Raw genomic sequence first — 23,880 nt, forward strand, 5'->3', positions numbered from 1 at the left:
AGCTATATTTTTCACACAATTTAAATACCAGTAGCCTCAGTCAACAAGAAATTTTGCTGACAGGTCTCATCTAAGTAATTATTCTATCAGAGAGCTTCTGAAATAAAATCATATTAAGGTAGCTATTTAAGGTTTTTGTTCTTGGCAAAAATTGTACTTTCGCCTGAAGCCTGTCACTATGCTATCTGTATACTGTAACTTAAGCATTTCAAGACAGATTACGAGCTGACTTTTATAGTATATGACTGAAGTCAAATGACAACTACTTAAAATAAAGAAGAAAAAACATTTAAATTATAACATTTGCGTTATCGCTTTAGCACAGAAACAGCTAGACTACATCATACGCGAGGGAAAAAAACGTCTAGGAACAATAATGCTGACTGGTTCTCTCATGTCGTTTTTTTAGGTAGCTAACCTTCCTAATACGTAAACCCTTCTGTTTTATACTCGACGCGCCAACATTGGCGGCTCTGTATGCACCAATCACATTGGGCCGAGTACAGTCGTCCAATGAGGGGAAGCGATGGTTTATCCCGTTTTGAGTACTAGTTCAAATGGAGCTGGGCAAGTACAATAACTTGTAGATTCGAGATAATTTTGCGTGATTAGCTATTTAACTTAATTCGTTTATTTGCCTAATTGGTAACAAATTAAGTGTGCATGTGATCGTGCAAACGTGTACAAACTGGTTAGTTGGCTGCAGTAATAAGATAATGTGTGCTAACTAGGTAACGTTAGCAAAGCTAGCTAACGCTACTTGACAACCTGTTGATTGCTTACAAACGCCGAGATTCCGTCCAGTAAATAAACGCAGATTAACGTGACATTGACTGATTTTATAAGACTTCTGCAGCTACGATGTCAGTTTATTTAGTTTACTTAAGTCGCTAACTTAACTAGCAGGTTTACTAGCTTTAAAGCTCAATCTTTCAAAAACATGTTAGGATAGTTAGTAGCTAAGCTAGCTAACGTTAAGTGGTTTTAAGATAAAATGAAGGCGCGCGTAACCTGTTCTTAGATGGGTAGATGGCATAACCCAGCTACAATTACCATGCAGTTATCTTGGGACTGGTTTCTTCCTTCGATTACTTTGTGAGATCCACCAATGTTTAACGTGGAAAGTGACTTAGTTGAAGATGTGGTCTCTTTGAGAAATCAGTTGCGATTAACGGAGAAAAATTTGCAGACTCTGGGAGAGCAGTTAAGGTAAGACAGGTGTTTTATACATTGTTTAAGAAATCTGCATTTAACTTGTAGTCCAGTAAATGTTTATGCTGATAAAGTTGATTTCGTTGTTAATCATATACAGTATCTGGCCTACATTTGAGGTGTCACAAAGTAAATTCCGATCTAGATAACCTAGCTAGTTAGTTACAGTAATTTCTAAAATGACCAGTTCAATGTTTTTTTTGCTTTTTTTGGGGGGTTTGGAAGCCAATCAGAAAATGACGGCGTTGCTGTGCACAAAGCTGGGAGCAGATCAGATGAATTCCCTGGCCACCTTGCTTTAGAGGACCTGCAGAAGCCTGATGCTGTAAAGACGCTGTCATATCCAGTTAGTCTGGAGAGAGACACCTCTGGCAATTGGAGGACAAAGGCACACTCTGACTGCAGAGTGAGTGAGAGTTTGCGAGTCACTGTGCTTTAAAAGCATCGTGTCAGTGCACTTTAAAATTATTTAACTGCCTTGTAGTGCCAGTCTTCTGGACAGGAAATGGGGAACGAGTCAAACGAAGTTTCTCAGCTCAGGAGGAAGCTCAGCTCTATTCGGGAAGAGAACTCCTCTCTGGTGCTGGAGAACAGGCAGCTCATCAGTGACCTGGAGGCTGCACAGCTTGAGCTGGCCAGCTCTAATTCCAAGGTAACACATGCACAGATTTGTTGCAGTTAGTGGATTATCTTTAGATGTACAGTCACTGAAGTAGGTGTGACAGAAGTTAGATTTGTATGTTTCCAAACAGATCATGCCTATTCATATAGTATCAGAGCTCAGTACAAGAAGGCCATGCGAGTATCTATAAATAAATAACAGATGTTGTCAGATCAGACCTGTTGTTACTCAGCTGAATAATTGTCATAGTTGTGCTTTATTTTTGTGAGCAAACACCCCAAATTCTCATGCTGTACAGTGTCATTTCAATATTTAATTTTATACCTATATAATTCAGGCAAAAATAATACATTGTAGAAAAGCAGCTGAAATAATTGCTATTGTAAATTTCCAGGACATTAATCATTGAGGTTTGACTAATGTGAAAAGTAACCATTCAGAACTAATTCTTGCTTTACAGCAGAAGACGCTGCTATGTTTAACGAGACATATTTTGCCTTGCAGCTTCGCTTGCTAGGTTCCTCCATAGGAACGAAGACCAGTGTTTCAGTGATGAAAGAGCACATACAGGACTTAGAGTCACAGCTGGAGACTCAAGCCAAAGCCGTAAGGTAACTCCTATTCTTTCTCAAACACATCACTTTAAGTTGCCAGTGTTTGAAGTAATTAATTAATGATGGCGATAGCAATTATTCCTTTGTCATGCAAAATGCTTCGCTAGCTGTATAAATTTTGGCTTTGGTTCTTTCAAGTCTGTATGTATGTATTTTATTTCTTTTTTGAACATTTATAATGTAAATGACTCTGCAGGGATGCTGAGCATAAACTTGCAGCCAGTGAGCAGGTTGTGATGCAGAAGGTCAGAGCAATAGAAAAGCTCAAAGAGGAGCTGAAGAAAGTTAAATTGGAACTGAGTGATGAAACAAAACAGTGGAAACGGTAATTGACACTGTTTTTCGCTCAGATTTAAGAATGTGTACAGATATATTAGTGCATATAAAATGTTCTTTTATGTTTTGTTTCATAAATCTTTTTTTTTTTACTGTCAAAAGTATGGAGCAGCAGCGAAACCAAGCTCTTCGAAATGCAGAGAAACTTTCTGTGGCTTTCAAAGACTACAAAGCAGAAGTTACTGAAAAGCTGAAGAAGGTAGCGCATGTTCTTGGCATCATCCACATGTCGCGAGCTGCTCAAGAAAACCTGAAGTATTTCTTGTTCTCCTTGCTCTGTGGAACATGGTCGACTGTCTCTTGGGTGCAGGTAATGGAGAGCGAGCACAAGCTGAAGGCCAGCTTGATAGAGTGCGACAGAGAGAGAGAGGAGCTGGAGAAGAGATGCATGGAGCAGGAGCGGGAGAGGGAGAGGATGGCTCAGAACCTAAGGTACGGAATCACCCCCAAATCCCAGTGGTGCTTTTTGAGTGTTCTATGGGAAACGGGTCAACCAAGGTGTCCTGAAGGCTTTAGTTTAAAACCTTTGAGACGCAAAACAGATTTATTAACTCCTTTTGTTAAAATATTTGTGTGAACTAACTTTTTTTTTTTTTTTTTTTTTTTTGGAACCACAGTACATTTCTAATAGTCCATTTATGCAATATAATCTATTTCAAGTAGTTCACCTAAAACTACAAAAGGTTTGTAAACTACACAGAAAACAACTAAACACAAATAATTAAATTGCCCACATTTCTTGTGTCTATTTAATTACAGTCGGTCAAACAAAAAATATTAAAGATTGTATTTTTATATTGTTCTGAAAAGTTATAGCGCCGAGGCTCCCATCATCTTTCCTGCTTCTCTCATCTCTCCTCTCTTCCCTGTTGCAGGGAGCTGAGGGAGGTCGGCGAGCGCTCCGAGTCCCTTGCCGCTGAGCGCCTCGATCTGCAGGGCCGTCTGCAGGAAGCCTCCCAGCAGCTGGCCTGCCTGCAGAGGGAGATGACCCAGAAGGAGGCACAACTAGAAGAGGTGGATGGGCTACGCCGGGAGAGGGAGGACCTTCGCCTCCTCACGGCATGCCAGGAGCAGAGACTTGTTCAGGCTCAGAGGGAGATGGAGAGCAGCAGGACTGAGGTGGCCAGTCTGGAGGGTATACTGGATATGTTGCATCTGAGAGAGGTGTGTGGGCTTGACCTTGGATCTCTGGATCCCATGAGTTCTCGTTGGTCTGTGGAAAAATGTTACTGTGCTGTACAGGTGGGTTGAGTGGCTTGCATGTTTGTCAGCAGAAATTCCAGCCTACCCTTTAAGTCTGATTACCACTTAAATTACTGTTTACTACAAACTGACATGAAGTCCCCACCTGCTTTTTGATCATGCCTTTACTGAGTAATTTACTAGAAGGGAAAAAATTACTAACATTTTTCAAGATGATGGGCTGTTTTTCCACAGCAGTGGTTCTGTTAATCCAGGTGATGCCTAATGACCTACAACCCAAGGCTAGTGGTTTAACTTGAATGCCGTTTTGCTCATTATTATGCTTCTCTGAAGATATGGCCCAAATGAAATTTATAGAAAGAGCACACAGCTGAGAAGTTGCATTCTATTGCTGTTCCTCATCCAAAGAAGCAAAACATGTCCTCACACTTTCCTGAAGCTTATGAAGGACTCGTGATGCTTATGAAAACTTAACTTATTCAGCTGATGGTCCTGAATGTGGGTGTGGGTGTTGGTGTTTTTTAAGAATCGAGAAGGAGCACTCTGTGTGAACCCCTGCCTGCTGCCCTCACCGAATTACACCGCATCCACAGACCAGCTCAGACAATGGCCGGGTGAGCAGCAGACTCTGAACACACTGACTACACGCCGTGGGCATGAACAATGAGGGAGAAGGTTTCAGACATGTTTTGCATGTACAAATCGAAGCTAGAGCCAAACAGTCACCGACGAACAAGATTTCAGGGGGTGGTATTGGCACTTGCACCCTAAGCCATTGTCAACAGTGAGGGATTAAAAATTAAGTAAATCAAGACATGGGTCATAATTGCCAAACCATTCTGTCATGGTAAGCCCCTCACTTAAATAATTATGAATCAAATTGTTATTCATTTATGATTTTAAAGCAGTGTCCTGTAAGAGCTTTCCCCATTTCTTGCGCACGTTTACACATTCCCATCGCCTCTTCTCAGTGAAACGGCTGTTCATGCAGTTAATGAATCGGCTGTTCCATGGCCAGGAGAACGCTACCAGAAGCTGCTGGCAGTGCTGCAGTGCGCTGAGAAGGAGAAGGAGAGGCAGGCTAGTGCTGCCCAGGGTCTGCAGGAGAGACTGACCAGGGCCCAGGAGGAGATCTTCTCCCTGCAGGCGTCCATCAGCCAGAGAGCCTCCCACTACCAGCAGATCCACAGCCAGCTGCTGGACAAGGCTACCAAGGCCACCAGGCTGGAAAAGGAGGTGAGGACCTCTTCGCATATCCTAACGGGGCCAGCGCCAGAGGCTCAGTGGTCTGCACAATTGCACTGCTTCTTGCACCCTTTTTCTTAAAACATTTAGAATTATAGAAGGAATCTCGCAGCTATGTACGGTATGATCTGTATGTGCATATGGATTTATTTTAGGCATGTAACAATTCACACATTTTCAGGTTTGATTGTATAATTCTGAGGTCAAGATCTGATTAAATTTTTATATTTTGTATGTTATAAAAATGGATTGGTTCTGCAGAGTTTTAAATGTATGCTATATACACTTGTAACAGAAGGCCTCAAAAGTTTTATTTCAAAACAGAATAAGGCATGCAGCATATACCCACACCCCCACCCCTTCACCCCAAGATCTTAAAAAACACCCAAACTGCCTCATATAAACCACCCTCAGACAACACCAAGGGAAGTACTGGCAATATAGTTTTAAATGTTGATGCACTGTTTTAAATGTTAATGTTTGCAATTTGTTTGTTGCTAAACCCCCAAATGAGTGTACGTGTCAAACTTGCACCCTCTGTTGGATAATGTGTGACTATGCAGATGAAGAAGAGCAACTCTCGTCTAGCTGTGCTGGAGAAACAGCTGCAGGAGAAGACTGCTGCTTACTCTCAGGCTGCAATCAAAAATGGCAAGCTAGAACAGGAGCTGCTGGTAACAAACACACACCCACACGCGCACAAAATATGTATACAGTGCATATTGTATCTCAATATGTATCTGCTTTTGTTTTAATCTCCTCTTGACCGAAGGAAAAAGACAGCAGTCTTCATCACTATCAGTCTGTCTTGAACAAGAAACAGAGGGAACACCTGCAGGCCATGGAGATTTCCAAGATGGCAGAAACGAAGAAATGCCAGGACCTGGAAGACCAGATAGAGGTGGTGAGTGGGGAGTGTGTGTGGATTGTGTGGCAAAACATGCTTTTTGTTTTGAAGGTCTTAAGTCTGTCAAGTTTTTGTGGATGAGACTTAATTTGGGTGTGTGGGTGTGTATGTGGGTGGGTGTGTGTAGCTGCAGTCATCTCTGTCTCAGAGTCAAGCAGAAATAAAAGAGCTGCGGAAGTCTGTGTCTGCCCTAAAAACAGAGAAGCAGGAGTCACAACACCAGGTCTGCCTACTGCAGGCATCTGTTGACCAGCTCACCCAGGTGAAGTGTGCCCCTCACCCCCAGTGGAAGTTCAGCCCCACGCTGGACCACTTAAAGAGCAGCTCACATTACATCTCATATAATACAAATGAAAATGTGCAATTTCTCATACAGGACATTGAGGCGAGCATCAAACGCAGTCAGGAAGAGATCCGTTGCTTTGAAGAGCAGGCCTTAGAATCTGCTTCCAAGGTGAGCTAACATGGCCAAAGACTAGACTAGGATTTTTATTTATTTATTTATTTATTTATTTATTTATTTATTTATTTATTTATTTTTAATTTTTTCCCTCGCGTCTGCTCGTAGCAGATGAATAACATTTGGCCCCTGGAGGTGTAGTGTTGTTTTTACTAAGCCCTGAACTCTTCTGTGCAGGTGACGTTCTTGGAGACAGAGCTGTCCTGCTGTAAGGAGGAGCTGAGCTGTTGCCTACAGAAGATGGAAGAGGTTAAGCAGCAGTATGAGGCCCAGTTGGAGCGAAGTAACTCTGAGGTCTGCCTACCTCTGCATATATAATATATCTGATAGAAGCTTGCACCATCCAATTACTTAGAATATTTTACCTAATAATTACCAATTATATGTAACATGTTGCTTAGTAGTATATAATTGCTAACCCAGTAATATACAACATTTTACCCAACACCATATACACTCCCTGAACAGTATATTAGGAACAACCTAGTAACACTGGGTAAGATCTCTTTGTTCACAGAACAGCCTCAGATCTTTGTGCAGGGATTCCACAAGGTGTTTTGTGGGGGGGATATAAAATATAAAATCTATCTCTGTCTCTCTATCTCACACACACGATGTGCCCTTGGATTCATGCAGTTTACAACAAATTCTGATCCTAGCTTCCACTTGTGACATTTTAAGGTTCGTCATAGCAAGCGACACCTTTCGAATCTTTAACCTGTTGTGCTTTCTTGGATGATCTGCTCTCCACAGATTTAAAGAGTGTTTAGACTCCTCAATCCTGGCCATTCTGGTCTCACTGCCCAATTTTGCCCACTCGCCTACCTGTCACTGGACCTTTTTTTGTATGTCTTCCGCCCCGTCATACTGTGTAAACTATAGAGGTTGTGTGTGAAAATCATAGATCAGCAGTTTCTGAAATACTCAGATCAGCCCCTCATGCAGCAATAGTCACGATACTGAGATCACATTCATCCCCATTTTGATGTGTAATGTGATCGTTATCTGGAGCATTTGACCTGTATCTTCCTGAGCTTATGCACTGCACCCTTGCCAGATGATTGATTGGGTGATTACATCTATGAGCAGATGTTCCTAATAAAGTAGATGTTGAGTGTATGTAATGATGAACCCTGAAGGGCTGCTTTTGTGTGTGTGAGTAGCTGTCTACCCTCCAGGAGGTGGTAAGGAATCGAGTGATGGCCTGTGAGAACTCTAGTGAGGAGAACCTGCAGCTGCAGTGCTCTATCCAGCGCCAGCATGCCATGCTGCAGGAGAGCACGTCCCGCATAGGACACCTGGAAGAGAGCCAGAGTCAGCTACAGAGCCAGGTATGCACACATGCGAAAGTGCACACAGATGCATGTTAGCCATGCCGTAGGAGGTACACGCGCACACACACAGCTAGTGATACAGGTAGCTGCAAAAATACATGATGTGGAGTTGATCTGAATTGATTTGGCCTGGCAAGAGGACCCCAGCTTTACCAACAAGCTAAAAATATGTCTGCAAGTACATCCTTATGAAGACGTCATTATATAGAAATGGCAAATGCTGAAATTTGATTTTATAAGTATTTGTCTGATGCTGCTACCGTAAAGCTAACTTTTCCACAGTGGTTTAATAGTATAATTAAACCATATTCTTTATTTTTGTTAGTTTTGTCGGTACATTTTTTCCCCCAAAAGCTTGTATCTAAATCTTACTCGAGGTAATGAAGCAGTATGCTATATATCATATTGTCAACACCAACCAAAGCAAATAAAGAGCAGAATGCTTGCATTTCCTATGGTTAGAATTACAAGTTTTGCAGATCTAGACCTGCACCCATATTCCAAACATTACTAAAGTGGTATATTTTTCAGAAGCAATTAGAGAGCTTGTTAAGGTTAGAATGGGAAATATGGTATGACTGCCTTTTACCTCATCTGTGCTGTTTCCCTGTAAAGTCTGAGTAGTAACTAAATAACTCAATAGAGATATTTGTACTTGAGGGTAACTCAACACACAGCAGTATTTTATTCTAGAAATGACATAAAAAAATGTCCAAGGATGTCACTAAGCATTCACATAAAGTAATTTCATTAGTTTTAGTTTTTTTTAAATATATATATAATTTATATTATATTATATTATGTAATTGTGTGTGTGTGTGTGTGCGTGTAAACTAAAACTAACTAAGATCAACAACCTATAACGTGGTTCACATGTGGATACACTGATATCAAGGTTGTCGTCATTTCAGCTCTGAAGCAATGCTGGCATAATGGCCTGGGACCGCAGAGATAATTTATGATGTTTGTGTCTAAAATGCCCAAAATATTACTAGAACTGTGTCTCAGCATAAACATTCCATTATGTTTAAACACTAAACATGATTAATTTAATAATTACATGCTGCTGTAGGTGGCCCAGCTGGAGCAGGAGCTGGAGAGGGAGCGCGCTACCTCCGTGCTGGAGCTGAGGAGTAGGCAAAAGGAGGTGGAGGAGGCCAACCAGGAGCTGAAGAAGAGGGATCGGCAGGCGGCCGAGCTCTCCGGCTCTGTAACGTGAGACTCTCTTACTGTTTTGTCCGAATGCGGTGCCTCCCTCATCACAAATACAGTCACGAACAATTTCAGCTACACTGAATCTATGAAAGGTGTGTAGTTTTATAGCAGTGAAGCATGAGATTTTGGTTCTAATAGCAGGCTTTGGGAGGGTAAGATGTTTAGATTTGTTAAACAGGACTCCTGACATAACTGCATTTTAAATAACTCTCAGGTAAATCCAGAATGACTGTTTGGTACGGAGAATTCTCCCCTTGTGCAGATTAGCCCACACGTTATGATTGCTGTTATGAAACCTGGACGCCTCACCTTCAGCTGGGCCTGCTGGGTGATGTCATCCAGCTGCCTGCTGAGAGCATTGCAGCACACACGCGCTTGCTGCAACTCCTGGGTGGCCTTCTGCAATTCAACAGAATGCCGAATTCTGTTCAACGCTTCACCCCCAAGTGTTGCATGTGCTTTGCTCACGCCTGCCATGTGATTCTGTGGACATGCTGTTGAATGGGCTTCCTTGACCTAAACAAGGCCTTGGCTGCCTTGGCCACAGAACACCTCCGTGTTACTCACATGTGTCCAGGCCTCAAGTGCCCTGTTCGTTTTAAATAACAGGATTCTATACAAACACTGACTATGGGTCTTACCCTGAGGGTGTCCCAGAGAGTCTCATGACTTTGTCCATGCTCGAGCCCCTCTCACTGTTTTAACAGTTGCCCCTCCTACTGTGTGCCAGTATAAATGCAGAGGCATTCTCTGTTTTGCTCTGCAGAGAGAGCACTACAGATGTTGCTTCCTGTCTGGAAGACAAAACAAAGGCGAGGGAAGCTTCTTTCATCGTCTCTTATGAGATATAAAGAAGGGTTTTGTTTAGCTGATAACTGAAACTTCTGTAAGTTTTAATGCAAGGGTTTTCAGCGTCTTATGCTTGTGTATGCATGCGTGTTTGTTTTAAAGGCAGCTGAGCTCCGAGATGAACCAGTGTCGAGAGGAACTGTCGTCCATGGAGCAGGAGCTGTTGCTTCTGAGACGGGACAGCACTGCTAAGGCCTCTCAGCTCAGCCAGATGGAGGAGACATTGCAGGAGACCAAAGGGCTGCTGGACAAGAAAAGTGAAATAGGTACCCACATAGTTGCTTGTATACACTACAAGAAGAGAAATTTCCACCACACTCTCGCCGCACACACACACACACACAAATGGGTCTTTGGTGATCATCGTGACTCACTTCATTATGGAAATTTTTCCTGAGTTAAGCGTTGCTGGTGCTCTTTCAGGCTACAGAGATGTCTGAATTTCCCAGGTCTCTTGACTTATACTCCGCTTTGTCCCTCAGTGAATGATCTGGAGGAGAAGCTCCACTGCAGTGAAATGGACCGGCGGAACTCCTTGCAGCGGGCACAGTTGCTGGAGGACCAACTGCAGGTGGTGCGCGGTGAGCTGGCAGGCACGCTGGACCATCTGCAGCAGCTTCAGGACGTGCTGCAGAGGACGCAGCTCACTGCCGACCAGCAACAACAATCCATCGACCAACTGACTGCCAAGCTCAGGTGAGGCTCCTTCTCTCGGCCTCGCTGCTGATGGCCAAGGAGCCAATGGGGGGGTTGTGTTGCGCACTGTGCTCTGTCGTTGATCAGGACGACTGTGTGGGTGTGGCTTCACAGTGAGGTAGCACCTCGGCTCTGTCTTGCATACACAACCTGTATCTCCTTCCCTCTTAACCAGAAGACTATGGGTGGCTGAGTTTATTTCTTTTGCATTCGTTGTTGGGGATCAAATGAGTAACTCCATTTCTGCCCTTTAGGCATAGTGGTGCTTTCCCCCTATATGCGGCACAGGTAAGAAACAGAAATGACAAACGGTGGAAGCTGGATTTGATTATACAGAGAAAACCTGGATGGCACACTTATCCTTCAAGAAAGCTCTTGGGTGATGATCAGCAGGCTCCTGATTGGCCAGAGTCTCATACGGAAATGAAACATATCGCACCAAACACGATACTTCTCTCCTGCTTTACTCCTGAACACACAGTACATGCATTCCTGCTCTACTGTTTTTGTTAATAATCGTTTTGGCAATAATCGTTATAAGTGATGAGGCTCTCGCATTAAACCTGATTATATGGGAAAAAAATTGTACGTTTGCATAGTGTAAATTTTACATACTTGACTGTTTTAATATATCTAGAATACCCTTTGAATATATAGCATTTGATTTATCTTTTTTTTATCTTAGAATAGAGATGCACCAATTGCCGATTCCCATTTCCAATTTTGTTTAACATGTGATTTGACCAATTAGGATTTTTTTTCTTTCTAAGAATTATAAATGACAGCATACAGAGATGTTTTCTTCCAGCTTTTCCTTTAATGGAAACTTCTTACATCTCAGCATAAAAATGTTCACTAGGTAATGGGACAAACCTTTTCTTTTCACAAACCTCCAAATAAAATAAACAGCAATATTTTTACTTTGAAAACAAGTGCACCAGATAATACTAATGAAAAATCAAGGCACCTTTGTGTTGTCGTCGACACGTGGGCCTAACAGTCACTGTGCTGCTGTTCCTGTGGCTGTGTTTTTGCCGCTGCCGCCCTCCTATGGTGCACAAGTGTAAATGTGACTGGAGTACAATCAGTTTTGTCACAGTTTGTGGCCGTCCATGCTGACAACCAGTGATCAGAATCAGCCAGTTTGTCTATCGGTGCATCTCTGTCTTAGAATAATGTTTGCGTAATATATCGATTTCATCTGTGTTTGTAGCATCTCTTTTGGCTCTTGCAGTACCCACATTCAGCTTTGTAACAATAATTGTTAGAAGCATCCAGAAAATGGCATGGGACTCGAAATCTACGAACATTGCTTATTCATGACCCCTTCAGGTTCAAGTTGGTTTTTCTTATTCCGGCAATCATGACCTCCTCGCTACACTGTGTTGCTTTTTCTGTTTTCTCGGACCAGAGAAAGCAAACATCCTCACTGTTGCAGGAGGAAATGCATAATACAAGGGTTACCAGTTTCATTTAGTTTTTCAATGGGTTATAACTATATTTTTGGGAAATACTACAAACCCCTGTGTGTTTTTAAAATAAAAATGATCAGAGCAGGTATAATGCCTCATGCGTATATGACATGGATATCAACCATTGTTTTCCATGTAAATCACAATTTAGCCAGCTCTCTCAGGACAGCAGGTAGTATTTGAGTTCTGTACAGTTTATTAGGCTCTATGCACTCAGGCGCTCAGGTTTATGAACAGTGCTTCCACTCTCCCTTGCTGCCTCTCTCAGCTCCCAGAAACAAGTCCGCTAATCTGCGTAGTCACGCCCCTTCCAGCCACTGTCCCCAGCAGTGACTAGGTTTGTCTCACCTTAGAAGGGCTGGATAGTGCAGTGTTTAGTACAAAGCAAATATCAGGAGTGCACTGATGGGGCAGGAGATGTAGGTTACAGATTTGCTTGTTTGTTCATTTCTTTGCTGAGAAATGGAAATGTATAAACAAAAGAAAGTGTTAAGAACAAACAGTGTAAAATTAACAGTGTAAAATTAATTCATGTAGCAAGACTGAAACACCCCTGGGGTGGGGGGAACAAGAATAAGATGGCAAATGGGCCTAAAGAACAGAATGAAACATTTAAGCCTGCATTTAAAATGAGTTGCTAAGTTAAGAAGTTGGTTGGAGTCATTGGAGAATAAACTATCGTACGCCGCATAAACAAGTGACTGAAACATCCGCCTCAGGCCATTAAAACATTACGACCACTAGGGTGTGATGAATGGCCTACATTCATCATGAATATGATTTTTAAACATTGCTGTTATTATTTTGGTAGAGTAACATGATTTATTTTGTTACACTTAGGCATTTATGAGCTCTGCTTCCTGAGCAGTATTCAATTTCTACAAAGTTTACATGTATGAACACCTCCCTCCCCCCTTTAATGTGTGTGTGTGTGTGTGTCATGTTTACAGGGAGAGCCAGAGAGAGTTGGAGGAGAGGACTAATGAAGTGTTGGACATGGACACTGCACTAAAGGAAAGACAAGGGGAGCTACAGCAGAGAGCACAGCTGGTACACACACATACACAGACAAAGCTTTAAGTTCAAATTGTCAGAATGTAGGAAGGTGGTATGTCTGCAATACATGGTCACATTTCTGTTTAATGGACACAATGTTATAAGGTGGAACTTGCTGCTGTACAATGTTCTTTTGTAATGTAACGCATGGTTTCTGGAAGTGAGACACGGGGAAAAACAAGGTTCCTGTTATTTGTATGAAGTACAGCAGATGATGGTAAAAGCAGGAACTGGAGACCTAACAAACTAACCACTTTAGGTTCTCTTTCATTTTTCTGTTAGCTGTGTATTAATAACTGTCTGTTATGCCAAATGGCTCTCTCGCATTGTATCGGTAGCTTGGTCAGCTGGATGTGGTCATTAAAGAGCATAAGCTGGAGATGGAGAAGAAGGTAGAACATCTGCAGGACGCTCTGGAGAAGACTGAGCAACAGCTTAAAGACAGAGTCAAGCAGGTTGCCATCATCTTTAGTTTAGTTATTATTCATATATAAACTGCAGTCCATGGAGACAAAGCCGCCTTTTACGCTTTGTTGTCCCCATACAGGTGGAGTTCCTGAGTGAGATGTTGAATCATGTCAAATCGCAGCTTGAGGAGCGAGAGTATTTAGAAAAGGTGAGAGCTGTGATCGGTGGGAAATATCTTTTAGGGAAAGGAGAGTTCCTAAGTGGGGTTAACACAAGAGAAGCTTAAATGGAAACAACCAACCAAAAAGAATAAATAAAACATATCCACCTTTTCTGCAACTATGGCAGGATGCCACAGCATCACCATTTCCTAAGATTCAGATGGGCATTAATGGAGCCTCACTTTGAGGCTCACATGCACATCTTACTTGCCACCACAGGTGATGAACTCCCCGTGTGGAGTAGCAGCCCAAGAGTGTGCAAACAACACACCAGCAAAGTAATTGGACACAGCAGAGACATAATCTGGGTCAGAAGCATTAGCACTTTATTGAACGTGTAGCCACAGTAACCGTGTGGCTGTCAAATCTGGTTCGGAGAAGATGGTGTTTTCTGGCAGTCTCTAAATGCTCTCACCAGTCACATAGAAACATGTATCTTGCTCCTACAATCTTTGGTCAGTTCATTAGGTACAGCTAAACTGTTAATGTGTTTTTATAGGTGTGCAGATTTGGCTTACACAGTATGTTGGGTACCCTCAACCTTGTTAAACGCTGGTTAGTTTCTCACCACCTTCTACTGATGTTTGGGAGGTGGGCCATCCTTATTATCTGGTCCAAGTTCACCACACCGAGCAGTGTTACTAGAGTGTTTTTTGTTTTGTTTTGTTTTTTGTTGTTTTTGATGTTTCAGTTTTACCTTTGGGTTTCTGCCACCCAGTATATCTAGCCAGCGGCAGTACTAAGAAATGCAGGTGTAGAGAAGCTCACACAAACTAAGCTATTGAATGCAATTTAGCACTTTCGCATTATGCTGTGTCATGTCTATTTGGTTATTATTTGGCAGGTGGCAACCTCAGACATGCTTTTGTTGTAGGAACTCTTACCGGTGGTGGACTGACCTCCAGCATTTTAGTTTTGGAGCAGGGGAATTCTTCTTTTATGTTAAGACACATCACCATGCCCCCTGAATCCCAGCTTGCAGGACCCAAGAGGGTTGGGCTCAAAATCTCCTCTGATGATTCCAGGCTTTAGTGCATTGGAGATTGAATGCTGAACATGGTGGCATTGTAAACCAGACATACTGAACTGTAATGACCCTTTTAAGACCCAATCCTGATTTATTAATCTCTGTGGGTGTGGGTGTGCACATACCAGAGAGTTTTGGAGCATGGTCGGCAGTTGTGTGTGTGTCGTGAGCAATTGCAGAAGACCACCCAGGAGTTGCAGCAAGCACATGGGTGCTACAATGCTCTCAGCAGGCAGCTGGATGACATCACCCAGCTGAAGGTGAGGCGTCCAGGCTTCATAACAGCAACCGTAACGTGTGGGCTAATCTGCAAAAGAGGAGGATTTTCCGTACCAAACAGTCATTCTGGATTTACCTGAGTTATTTAAAATGCAGTTATGTCAGGAGTCCTGCTTAACAAATCTAAAAATCTTACCCTCCCAAAGCCTGCCATTGGAACCAAAATCTCATGCTTCACTGCTATAAAACTACATACCTACATAGTTTCAGTGTAGCTGAAATTGTTCATTTGTGACTATCGCGTGTCCATTTTGCCAATGTGGTTGGTTGAAGGCTGCTCATTTCCTCTAAAGTGTGTATGTGTGAGGTTCACTCACTGCATTTTGGTATGCTATTTTCTTTGCTGTATTTCTTCATGTCCTTTGGTTAACCACTTGGCTCACTGAGTGAGTAGTTTCAAGAATGACTGTTTAGTACATCGCTTTATAAGTCTTGTCTCTTTAGACTGAATACCACCCCCAAACTATGCCCAAACTATGCCCATAATTGCCCAGCAATTATGCATTACTGATAATTGCCCTGCTGCTTCACGCTGCCTGCCTCTGCTTTTCCTACCCCTGGGTAGTCTGTTGAGTGGTGCATTCCATTGTGCTCCGTGTTGTATGTTCAGGAGGCGGAGGTGCAGGTGGGCGTGGTCGAGGAGCTGCATGCAGAGAGTTCAGCTCAGCTCCAAGCCACCGTCACCGCACTGCAGCATGAGCTGGATCTGCAGAGAGAAGAACACCACAAAGAGGTACGCCCCAGCAGAGTGGTGCAAACATGGTGTTGGTCACGCTGGCCTTTAGTCTCCAGCCAGTCATTTGCACACAAGTATTATGTTTCAGGCATGTGCATTACTCAGACTCTAGTGCATCTGCACTTGTGTGGAGTAAATTGAAGTGAATGCATTCTGAGCTGCTTTTAGCCATTGGCAGATGGCTGGCTGTCAGGCATGCACACAGCACTGGATCTGACCAGTTTAGAGTTTGTTCCCTATTGTCCATTTCATCTTGTTTTTTCATTCACCCACAAATAACATAAAAGACATGGGGAAAATACATGCAAAGAAAAATAATGTGTAACAGGCTTTAAGGCCCTAAGCAGTGTGTCATCACCACCAAAAACCCTTCTAACATCTGTGTGTGTTGACACCCCCCCCCCCCCCAGATCTCAGCGCTGCAGCAGACGCGAGAGCAGCTTCTGAAAGTGTCAGGTCAGATCTCCAGCAGTCTGCGCCTCTCCCAGGAGCAGCTGTCCCAACGGCTGCAGCAGGCCCAGGAGGAGCTGGGCCAGGCCAGAGCCCACGCTTCTGACCTCCGCTCTCGGCTCAGCTCCACGAAGCACCTCCTGCAGTGTGCCAATGAGAGCCTTCTCATCAAGGTAACGGCTCTGAGAGAAGACCTCATCTACCACGGAACTGTGGCACATGGTAGGGCAGGGGGTGGCCAATTAAGTTACGACATGACCCATTACAATACAGGGCCTGTACTGATGTTGCATGTAAGTGGACGTTTAAACCTTTTATTCAAAATGGGGTGGGGAGTTCTCAGAGGAGCACAGCTATTTTAGCGCAACATGTTATATACATTTTAGAAGTCAAAGGAAAAGTATGGCCTATACATGGTTAATTGTGTATTACATTTACTGCGATTTTTACTTTGACACATTTGCTATATGAAGTATAATAGCAGCTGTCTACTGCAAGGATTATCTAGGTTGCGGAAGATTCTTCTTTTGTCTTTATAATAAACCAAACTGTCTTTTATAGTGAACCAACGTGTTTTAATTTAAACTGGAGTTCCCACAGGGCTGGTCTGTGAGCCGTTAACAAATATTTCTTTTTGTGCCTGGTTCACCTGGCAGTAGATTAAGGAAAAATAAACTATTGTTTATGGGCTCTTCTAGAGGTTACACCCTTTAATTAGGAACCTGTTCTACTTGCTATGTTATGACGTCATGCCCACTAAAGCCTAGCAACAAAGTGAGAGCAGTATATTTGCTACACATATGCACAAAACCTTCGTTTCTGTTGGAGGTTCATTCTGTTCTTGTTCTTAACCTTAACAAAGCCAATGACCATCTTCTGCGCAGCAAAATTTAAACAAGCTTTTCTTTTAGGAGAAGGCATGATGATGGATCTGAAATCAAGCCCATTTGATTGCAACAGAAAACAGCCCCGGAAATGATGTGCACCAATGCCTGATCACTAGTCATTCAATAAGTACTCTTCAAAAAACGACTTGTTGACAGTGAAACAAGCAAAATGAGTCAACATAACTAAAATAGAAATATTGTTACAAGTTCAAAGACTAATCAAACATCTAGAAGCAGAGTAAACAAATGCCTAAATCTGCGGTCTTAATGAGAGGAGACATCAGACTGAGTTCTTGCATTTTGTGTTTTGAGTGGTCCAGAGGAACGAAGAACAAATAGATGACCAAGCAATTAAAAGGGAAGAACACGATGACTGGTCATATTATACTGACTCGTACTATTTTTAGGCCCCACCCGCCAAAAAACTACCTACCCTATAGCATTGAGGTTACTGGGTGAATACTTGCTTTGTTTTGATGCAGGTTGTTTTGGGTTGTTTGGGGTAAGCCTGCTTGTTTCAACTGTGTTTAATTTTTTGTAGTGTAGCCCAGAGACGTACTGAGGGTGCCATTTATGTTTGGGTGCTGTTGGGCTCAATGTGCATATTTACTCAAGTACTTTTCATTGTAATATGTGACAAAGTGATTAATTTCCCTTCTGGGCACCTGTGTGTCTCTCTCACCCAGGACTCCGAGATCGCACGCCTGCAAGCCAAAATCTCCAGTTTGGAGAGAACCGCCGACCTCCAGAGTGCCAACATCCAGCACGAGTCCAGCATGTTGCCTCCTCTCAAAGACCTCCCTGTTTACCCCTCCCCCCAAAGGGACACCCTCACTCGGTGTAGCCTCTCCTCCACCTCTTGGAAAGACGCCTCCTCAGATGCCACCCTGGAGCACTCTGAGAGCGTGATGGCAAGTGTGGAGGCAGCGTTAAGGCCCGAGAATTCCCCAGACGGAGGCTGGCAGGGCCTGAGCACCACTGGTCTCACTTCCACCTCAGACATGTCGTTCAACCCCCTCACCTACATGGTGGATGCGGGGGAGACGGAGGAAGAGGATGTGGACTCCCTCTCTGGCACGCTGAGGTTTGTGCATCAGACCCTGGCACTGCAGGAGCATCATTCCCTCTGCAGATCCAGCACCTGCATGCAGGCAAGTACATGCACAAAGAGAAGAAGGAAACAGAGACAAGAGCGCTCTGGAATGTTGTTCACCATTACTTCGTATGGAATCTATACACTATGCACCATTTTATTTTTTTTAATTCATATTTAATGATATTGAAGATCGCTTTAAAACTATGTATTAAATTTAAATATACAATTGTTATCCAGCACAGGTTTTTCAGGTAATAGCAACTCGCATGAATACACTTGCTACAACCATAAAAGACCCATAGGTTTTGCTAGCTCCAGCTGGCTGCAAGTATCTGGCTGTTCGGTCTCCAGTACAGCAGACAGCAGACTTGAGTGAGTCAGGACCTCAATGAAGCTTCAAAGTTTCTGACCACAATCTAAACATAAAAATAACCATTATTGGTCAAGACTGTTGACATCATAACAGTAACAACAGATAATTACACACACACACACACACTACTTCCTACCTTGCATGCGCACTAAAATCAACACATCCGTAGGCACTGGAACCATATGTAACCCCTTGTATCACAGCTAAGGTATGTAGGTGTTCCAGGTTGTAAGTTACACCAAACACTTGGGATCATCAGTGCCAGTCAGGACGCAGTGACGCAGAGCCTCTAGAATCTGATGAATGTAAACAGGGAAGCACAGCCTCCTGCAGAACAGATATCTTGGACAGACATCCCCCAAACAAGGCCCAAGACATGGCCATGTCCTTAGCTGAATGGGATCTAGTCAAAGCTGGTCAGTGGATGTAAACTTTTATGCCAGCTTAACTGCTTCACCCAAGTAACTGGGTGAGTGCACATCAGGGTTTGAGACCCAGGCCAGGAGTGGAGATTCAGGTTCATTTGTTGTGAGTCCCAAGTGGCAGACACAATTGGTGAGGAAGACTGAACTGAAAGAGACAGTGGCAGAAGGGCAAAAATCCATCCCTCTGACAGTGGGACGCAAAATGTGTCAGAGTTGATGTGAAGCCATACCTGTTGTGTTTCTTGGGAGACAACTAAGCAACTCTTGGCAGGATTGATACTGAGGTGGGCAAGCTGACCAATTTGTGCCCGGCTTCACCAGTTCTCTTGTAACTGTCTATGCAAGACATAATTTTGAGACCAGTGTGTCTTGGAGTAGTCAGTCCTGCCTGTTGAATCCGCTGAGCATGCGAGACTGGACTGGGTCCAAATGAGACAAGGTCTTTGTTGCTGGCAACCATGGTCCTGACTACCTAGCTACCCATTCCTCGAGTCCTAGCTATGGTGTGAAACCAAGCTCTCTCTGTTCTTATCTTGCTATCCAGATAACATCAAGGGGTGCTTGCATGGTAGCTGTCACATTATATTGGACAATCCTGCTACCTAAATATATCTACCACGTCAATTCAAAATAGTTCTCTGCTTGAAGGTTTTCAACACTTCACAATGTGAAGTTCTGTGTCAGGTATAAGCTGCACAAAAATGGTTCCCTGCCATCGTTGATACTTCCCCTTGCTGCTAACCAGCTAGATCCCTGCTGGCATGGTCTCTTATGAGAGCATCTCAACCTGCTCATGTCCAGCTGCATACAGCTTCAAGATCTGTGCATGTGGCACTCCCAGGTGTACTACCAGATCTAAATTTGTAGATCTAGTTGATGGGCAATGTTAATGTGACTAGTTACGACTGCAATACATAAATAACAGGTAAATATGCTTGTATCTTGGCCAAACTTAGTAATCATCTAATGCTGCAATCTGGGAGTCATCTATATTTTTCCTGTAGTGAGATGGTAAATTAATGTTTGAAAGAGAATGCTTAAGTAACCCTGGATTTTTGATAACATAAAAGATCTCTCAAAAAAAAAAAAAAAAATCTTCAGACATCATGGACAAGGTAGGAAAAGCTTAAGATTAATGTACAGTTATGTGCAAAATAATAACAGTCTAACATCACTAATGTATTTAATTACTGATTTTGGCAGAAAAGGTAATACAACATGGGGGGGAAAAAATTCATGAGTAGGTGTAGCCGAGTAATGGTCAACCAACAGAATTAAGTCATGACATGCACGCTGCTAATTGGGTGTAATTGATTCATTAAATGAAAGGGGCGTGTTCAAATTAATAGCAGTGTGGAATTCAATTAGTGAGGTCATTTCATTCTATGAAGAAACAGGTGTCAATTATGACTTATTTAAAGAAGGAGGGCAGCAAATGTTGTACCTGCTGGTTTTAGCCCTTGCTCAGTGAGTAAAATGGGTCGTTCCAGACATTGTACCGAAGGAAAAAGAACTTTGATCAAGAAGTTGATTGGAGAGGGGAAAACATATAAAAAAGTGCAGAAAATAATTGGCTGCTCAGCTAAAATGATCTCATATGCTTTAAAATGGCAAACAAAACCCAAAACACGTGGTAGGAAAAGAAATACTACCATCTGTGTAGATCATAGAATAACAAGAATGGCAAAGAAGCATCCAATGATCAGCTCCGGGGAAATCAAAGATCTTCAGTTACCTGTGAGTACTGCAACAATCAGAAGACACCTATGTGAAGCCAAACTATTTGCAAGAAACCCTCGTAAAGTACCACTGCTGAAAAAAAGCCAGGTTGAAAAGATTACAGTTTGCCAAAGAACACATTTGACTGGCCTAAAGAGAAGTGCAACATTCTATGGACAGATGAGAGCAAGATTGTTCTTATTGGGTCTAAAGGCCACAGACAGTTTGTGAGACGACCCATAAACACTGAATTCAAGCCTGTAAAACTTGGAGGTGCAAGCATAATGGTTTGGGGATGTTTCTCATACTTTGGAGTCAGACCCATTTATTGCATACCAGGCACCATGGACCAGCTTGAATATATGAAAATACTGGAAAAGGTCATGTTGCCTTATGCCTGAAGAAGAAATGCCCTTGAAATGGGTGTTTCAGCAGGACACTGAGCCCATACACAACAGCAAGCGGGCAACATCCTGGTTCCAGACCAAGAAGATTGATGTTATGAAGTGCCAGCCCAATCCCTAGACCTCAAGCCGATTCAGAATTTGTGGAGTGACCTCAAAATGCTGTTTTTGATCCAAAACCCAAGAATGCAGAAGATCTGTAGAATGTAGTCCAGTCAGCTTGGGCTGGAATATCTGTTCGCAGGTGTCAGATATTGGTTGACTCCATACCACACAGATGTAAAGCAGTTATCAGAAATAAAGGTTATACAACTAAATATTAGTTCAGTGATCAACAGAAAAGCCAAATCTGTAAACAACTTTCAGTTTATACTGTAAATATTCAAGTTTGTAAATGAAGACGCTGCTATTTTTTTGAACAGGCCATTATTCTTTTTTTCTTCATTTTCATTGAAAAATATTTTGTTCTGTTTCATTTGGAATTGAATGTGCAGTGCTCCCAGTGCCTTTTTGTATATGGAAATAAATGCTATTATGAGGATTGAACTTTTTCTATGTTGTTTTAGAAAAGGTTCTGCTATTATTTTGCACATAACTGTACATGTGGGTGGGGGCAGGGCCTCCATATCACAGTAGTGACTGGTCTGACTACTTGCTGACATGATGTGCGTGTGAGCAGCCTAATGTTTCCAAATGCAGCATGTCTTGATGAGGAAGTGAATTTGTGGTTTTTAGATTTCAGTGGTCTAAGAGACGCTTTGTAATTTTTTTTATTTTTTTTTAATTCTCTGATGTACGAGAAGTCAAACTTTGTTTTTCCCATTCTCTCAAAAGGACTCCAGTGATGAATACAACTTTAAAGAAGATTCAACTTAACAGAAGACCATTTCAAGACGATCTCATTTGCACTGATCTCCGTAGTTCTCCAGAAGGATGGATGTAGCTCTGCATTTAGGGCTTTGTCCTCTACAGTTCATTGAACAGTTTGCAGAAGGACTGGCCTGGCCTGCTCTGGTCATCCATCGTTTGTCATTGCTATATATATATATATTGTGTGTGTGTGTGTGTGTGTGTATATATTTGAATGTTTATTATTCGAATAAATGTTTTCTGTTTTTGCTTTTACCCGCATACTTTGAATACACACACAAATATGACCTATTAATGTGACACTGAAGAATTGTTCTGATGTGCTGCAGCCATTTAGCTGACAGTTATTCAGGAGAACACAGGATAAGACCTAGATTTACAGATGTCGAGAAGATAACACTGTACAAGAGTCAGTTTCTTTGGTGTTTGTCTGGGGGTATGATTAAACACACTGCTGTATTCTAAGCCGTTGTTGAATGTGGTGCAAACAGGGCGTGGTAGGTTTGCTCGTGTCTCAGGCTGGCAGCTGCCAGGCTTTTGTTGATTTTATAGGTGGACAGTAAACTATGTAGGAAAAGCAGTTATGCACTAGTCAACATTGTGGCTTACTACTCATACTAAATACACTGGTCAGTTAATTAGGAATAACCTGTAGGTGTACAGTTAGTCTAGAGCCCATCTAACACACTTAGCAATTTGTGTTAGGAATCCTTCAGCCCCTTTATGGCTAGCCTCCCAGTGGGTTCTTGTCTGGATATTTTTGAGTAGCAAACCAGTCTGCACATTGTGTAAACACTCCATTTACAATGCTGTTCTTGATGAACCACACATGCAGCCATGTCATGCAAGTGTGATATGGACATGATGTAGAAAAAATGGCCTACAATGGACAATGTCAAAAATATTTCTGCTTCATCATACATTTGTGAACAAAGGATCTTTGGTTTTCATCAAAGGATATGTATCAAGGCAATCTAAGCTCCCAGTTGATCGCTCATGTAAGGCAATTATACATGTCTTATAACTTTTAAAAAATTATTTTGCATTGAAAACATGCTCATCTACAATGTATTCTGATGTTTATTAAAACATATAATGCAGTTACATGTAGCTTAGAGACCTGCAGTGTTTCATGTGCATTTCTTGCATTTTGTATATAGTTTCATGATTGCAAAGGGCATGCTGATCCTGACAGGAAATGGTTTCTTTGGCTGGCACAGTGATCCTCGCGTGTGTGTGTTAAACAAATCATATGTCTGACATGATTTGGTTTGGGCTTTCATTGTAGACCTTGCAAATGTTGTTTGAGTGGTCCCTCTATCTTCATTTGATCAGATGTTGTTTGCAACTTTGCAATTCAAATCTAGCAAAATTAATCTTGTATCTGAATGCTGCCCAGAGTGTCTGTCACAGTGAATTTGTTCTTATGCTTGTCTCCAGTTTCCTTGGCAGCTGCTAGAAAAGAAAGCCAAATACACTTATCTGACGCAGTGGTCCTCCAGTCTCTCGGCTACTGTTCTCATGAACAGACCTTTACTGTGGGGAGGTCCCCATGCAGGAGTCATGGCAACAGTTGCTATCAGGGATATATATGTTGACATGTCTGATGTCAAAACTGATAAAGTGGTGGACTTCAGATGTCCAGTAGTGTCTTTCCTACACCGGGTCACACTGGTGGTCTTCCTCCAACCAAGTTCTTTCTGTGAAATCACTTCTTCAGAATATTAACCTCCTTTGCTCACTTTTTTTTTCTTACTGAGGGTC

The 23,880-nt window shown here is 42.4% G+C and overlaps 1 protein-coding gene across 2 annotated transcripts; it reads left to right on the forward strand.

Moving 5' to 3' along the window:
* Window positions 1-535: 535 nt before the first annotated feature.
* ccdc18 (coiled-coil domain containing 18) lies at window positions 536-23,833 on the forward strand. 2 transcript variants are annotated; one of them, XM_035528520.1, is made up of 27 exons: window positions 536-1,209; window positions 1,438-1,618; window positions 1,697-1,864; window positions 2,339-2,445; window positions 2,645-2,773; window positions 2,887-2,983; window positions 3,095-3,216; window positions 3,660-3,948; window positions 4,514-4,601; window positions 5,006-5,223; window positions 5,796-5,906; window positions 6,005-6,136; window positions 6,267-6,401; window positions 6,516-6,593; window positions 6,777-6,893; window positions 7,763-7,930; window positions 9,006-9,148; window positions 10,100-10,263; window positions 10,480-10,693; window positions 13,116-13,215; window positions 13,560-13,676; window positions 13,769-13,837; window positions 15,006-15,137; window positions 15,767-15,889; window positions 16,303-16,515; window positions 17,916-18,380; window positions 22,081-23,833. In XM_035528520.1, exons 1-27 carry the CDS (start codon window positions 1,109-1,111, stop codon window positions 22,120-22,122), a joined length of 4,023 nt encoding a protein of 1,340 aa, XP_035384413.1. In that variant the 5' UTR covers window positions 536-1,108; the 3' UTR covers window positions 22,123-23,833. The 2 variants fall into 2 exon arrangements, with proteins under 2 accessions (XP_035384413.1, XP_035384414.1); XM_035528521.1 differs by having other exon boundaries at window positions 15,057-15,137.
* The last annotated feature ends 47 nt before the right edge of the window (window positions 23,834-23,880 follow it).

Source organism: Electrophorus electricus, chromosome 7 (assembly GCF_013358815.1).
Source record: "Electrophorus electricus isolate fEleEle1 chromosome 7, fEleEle1.pri, whole genome shotgun sequence".
Lineage (NCBI taxonomy): Eukaryota > Metazoa > Chordata > Actinopteri > Gymnotiformes > Gymnotidae > Electrophorus > Electrophorus electricus.

Coding starts and splice junctions, on each gene's coding strand:
- ccdc18 (XM_035528520.1), top strand. CDS start 1,109: ATGTTTAACGTGGAAAGTGACTTAGTTGAAGATGTGGTCTCTTTGAGA. Junction 2,446..2,644: donor ACTCAAGCCAAAGCCGTAAG/GTAACTCCTATT, acceptor ATGACTCTGCAG/GGATGCTGAGCATAAACTTG. Junction 15,890..16,302: donor GAGAAGAACACCACAAAGAG/GTACGCCCCAGC, acceptor CCCCCCCCCCAG/ATCTCAGCGCTGCAGCAGAC.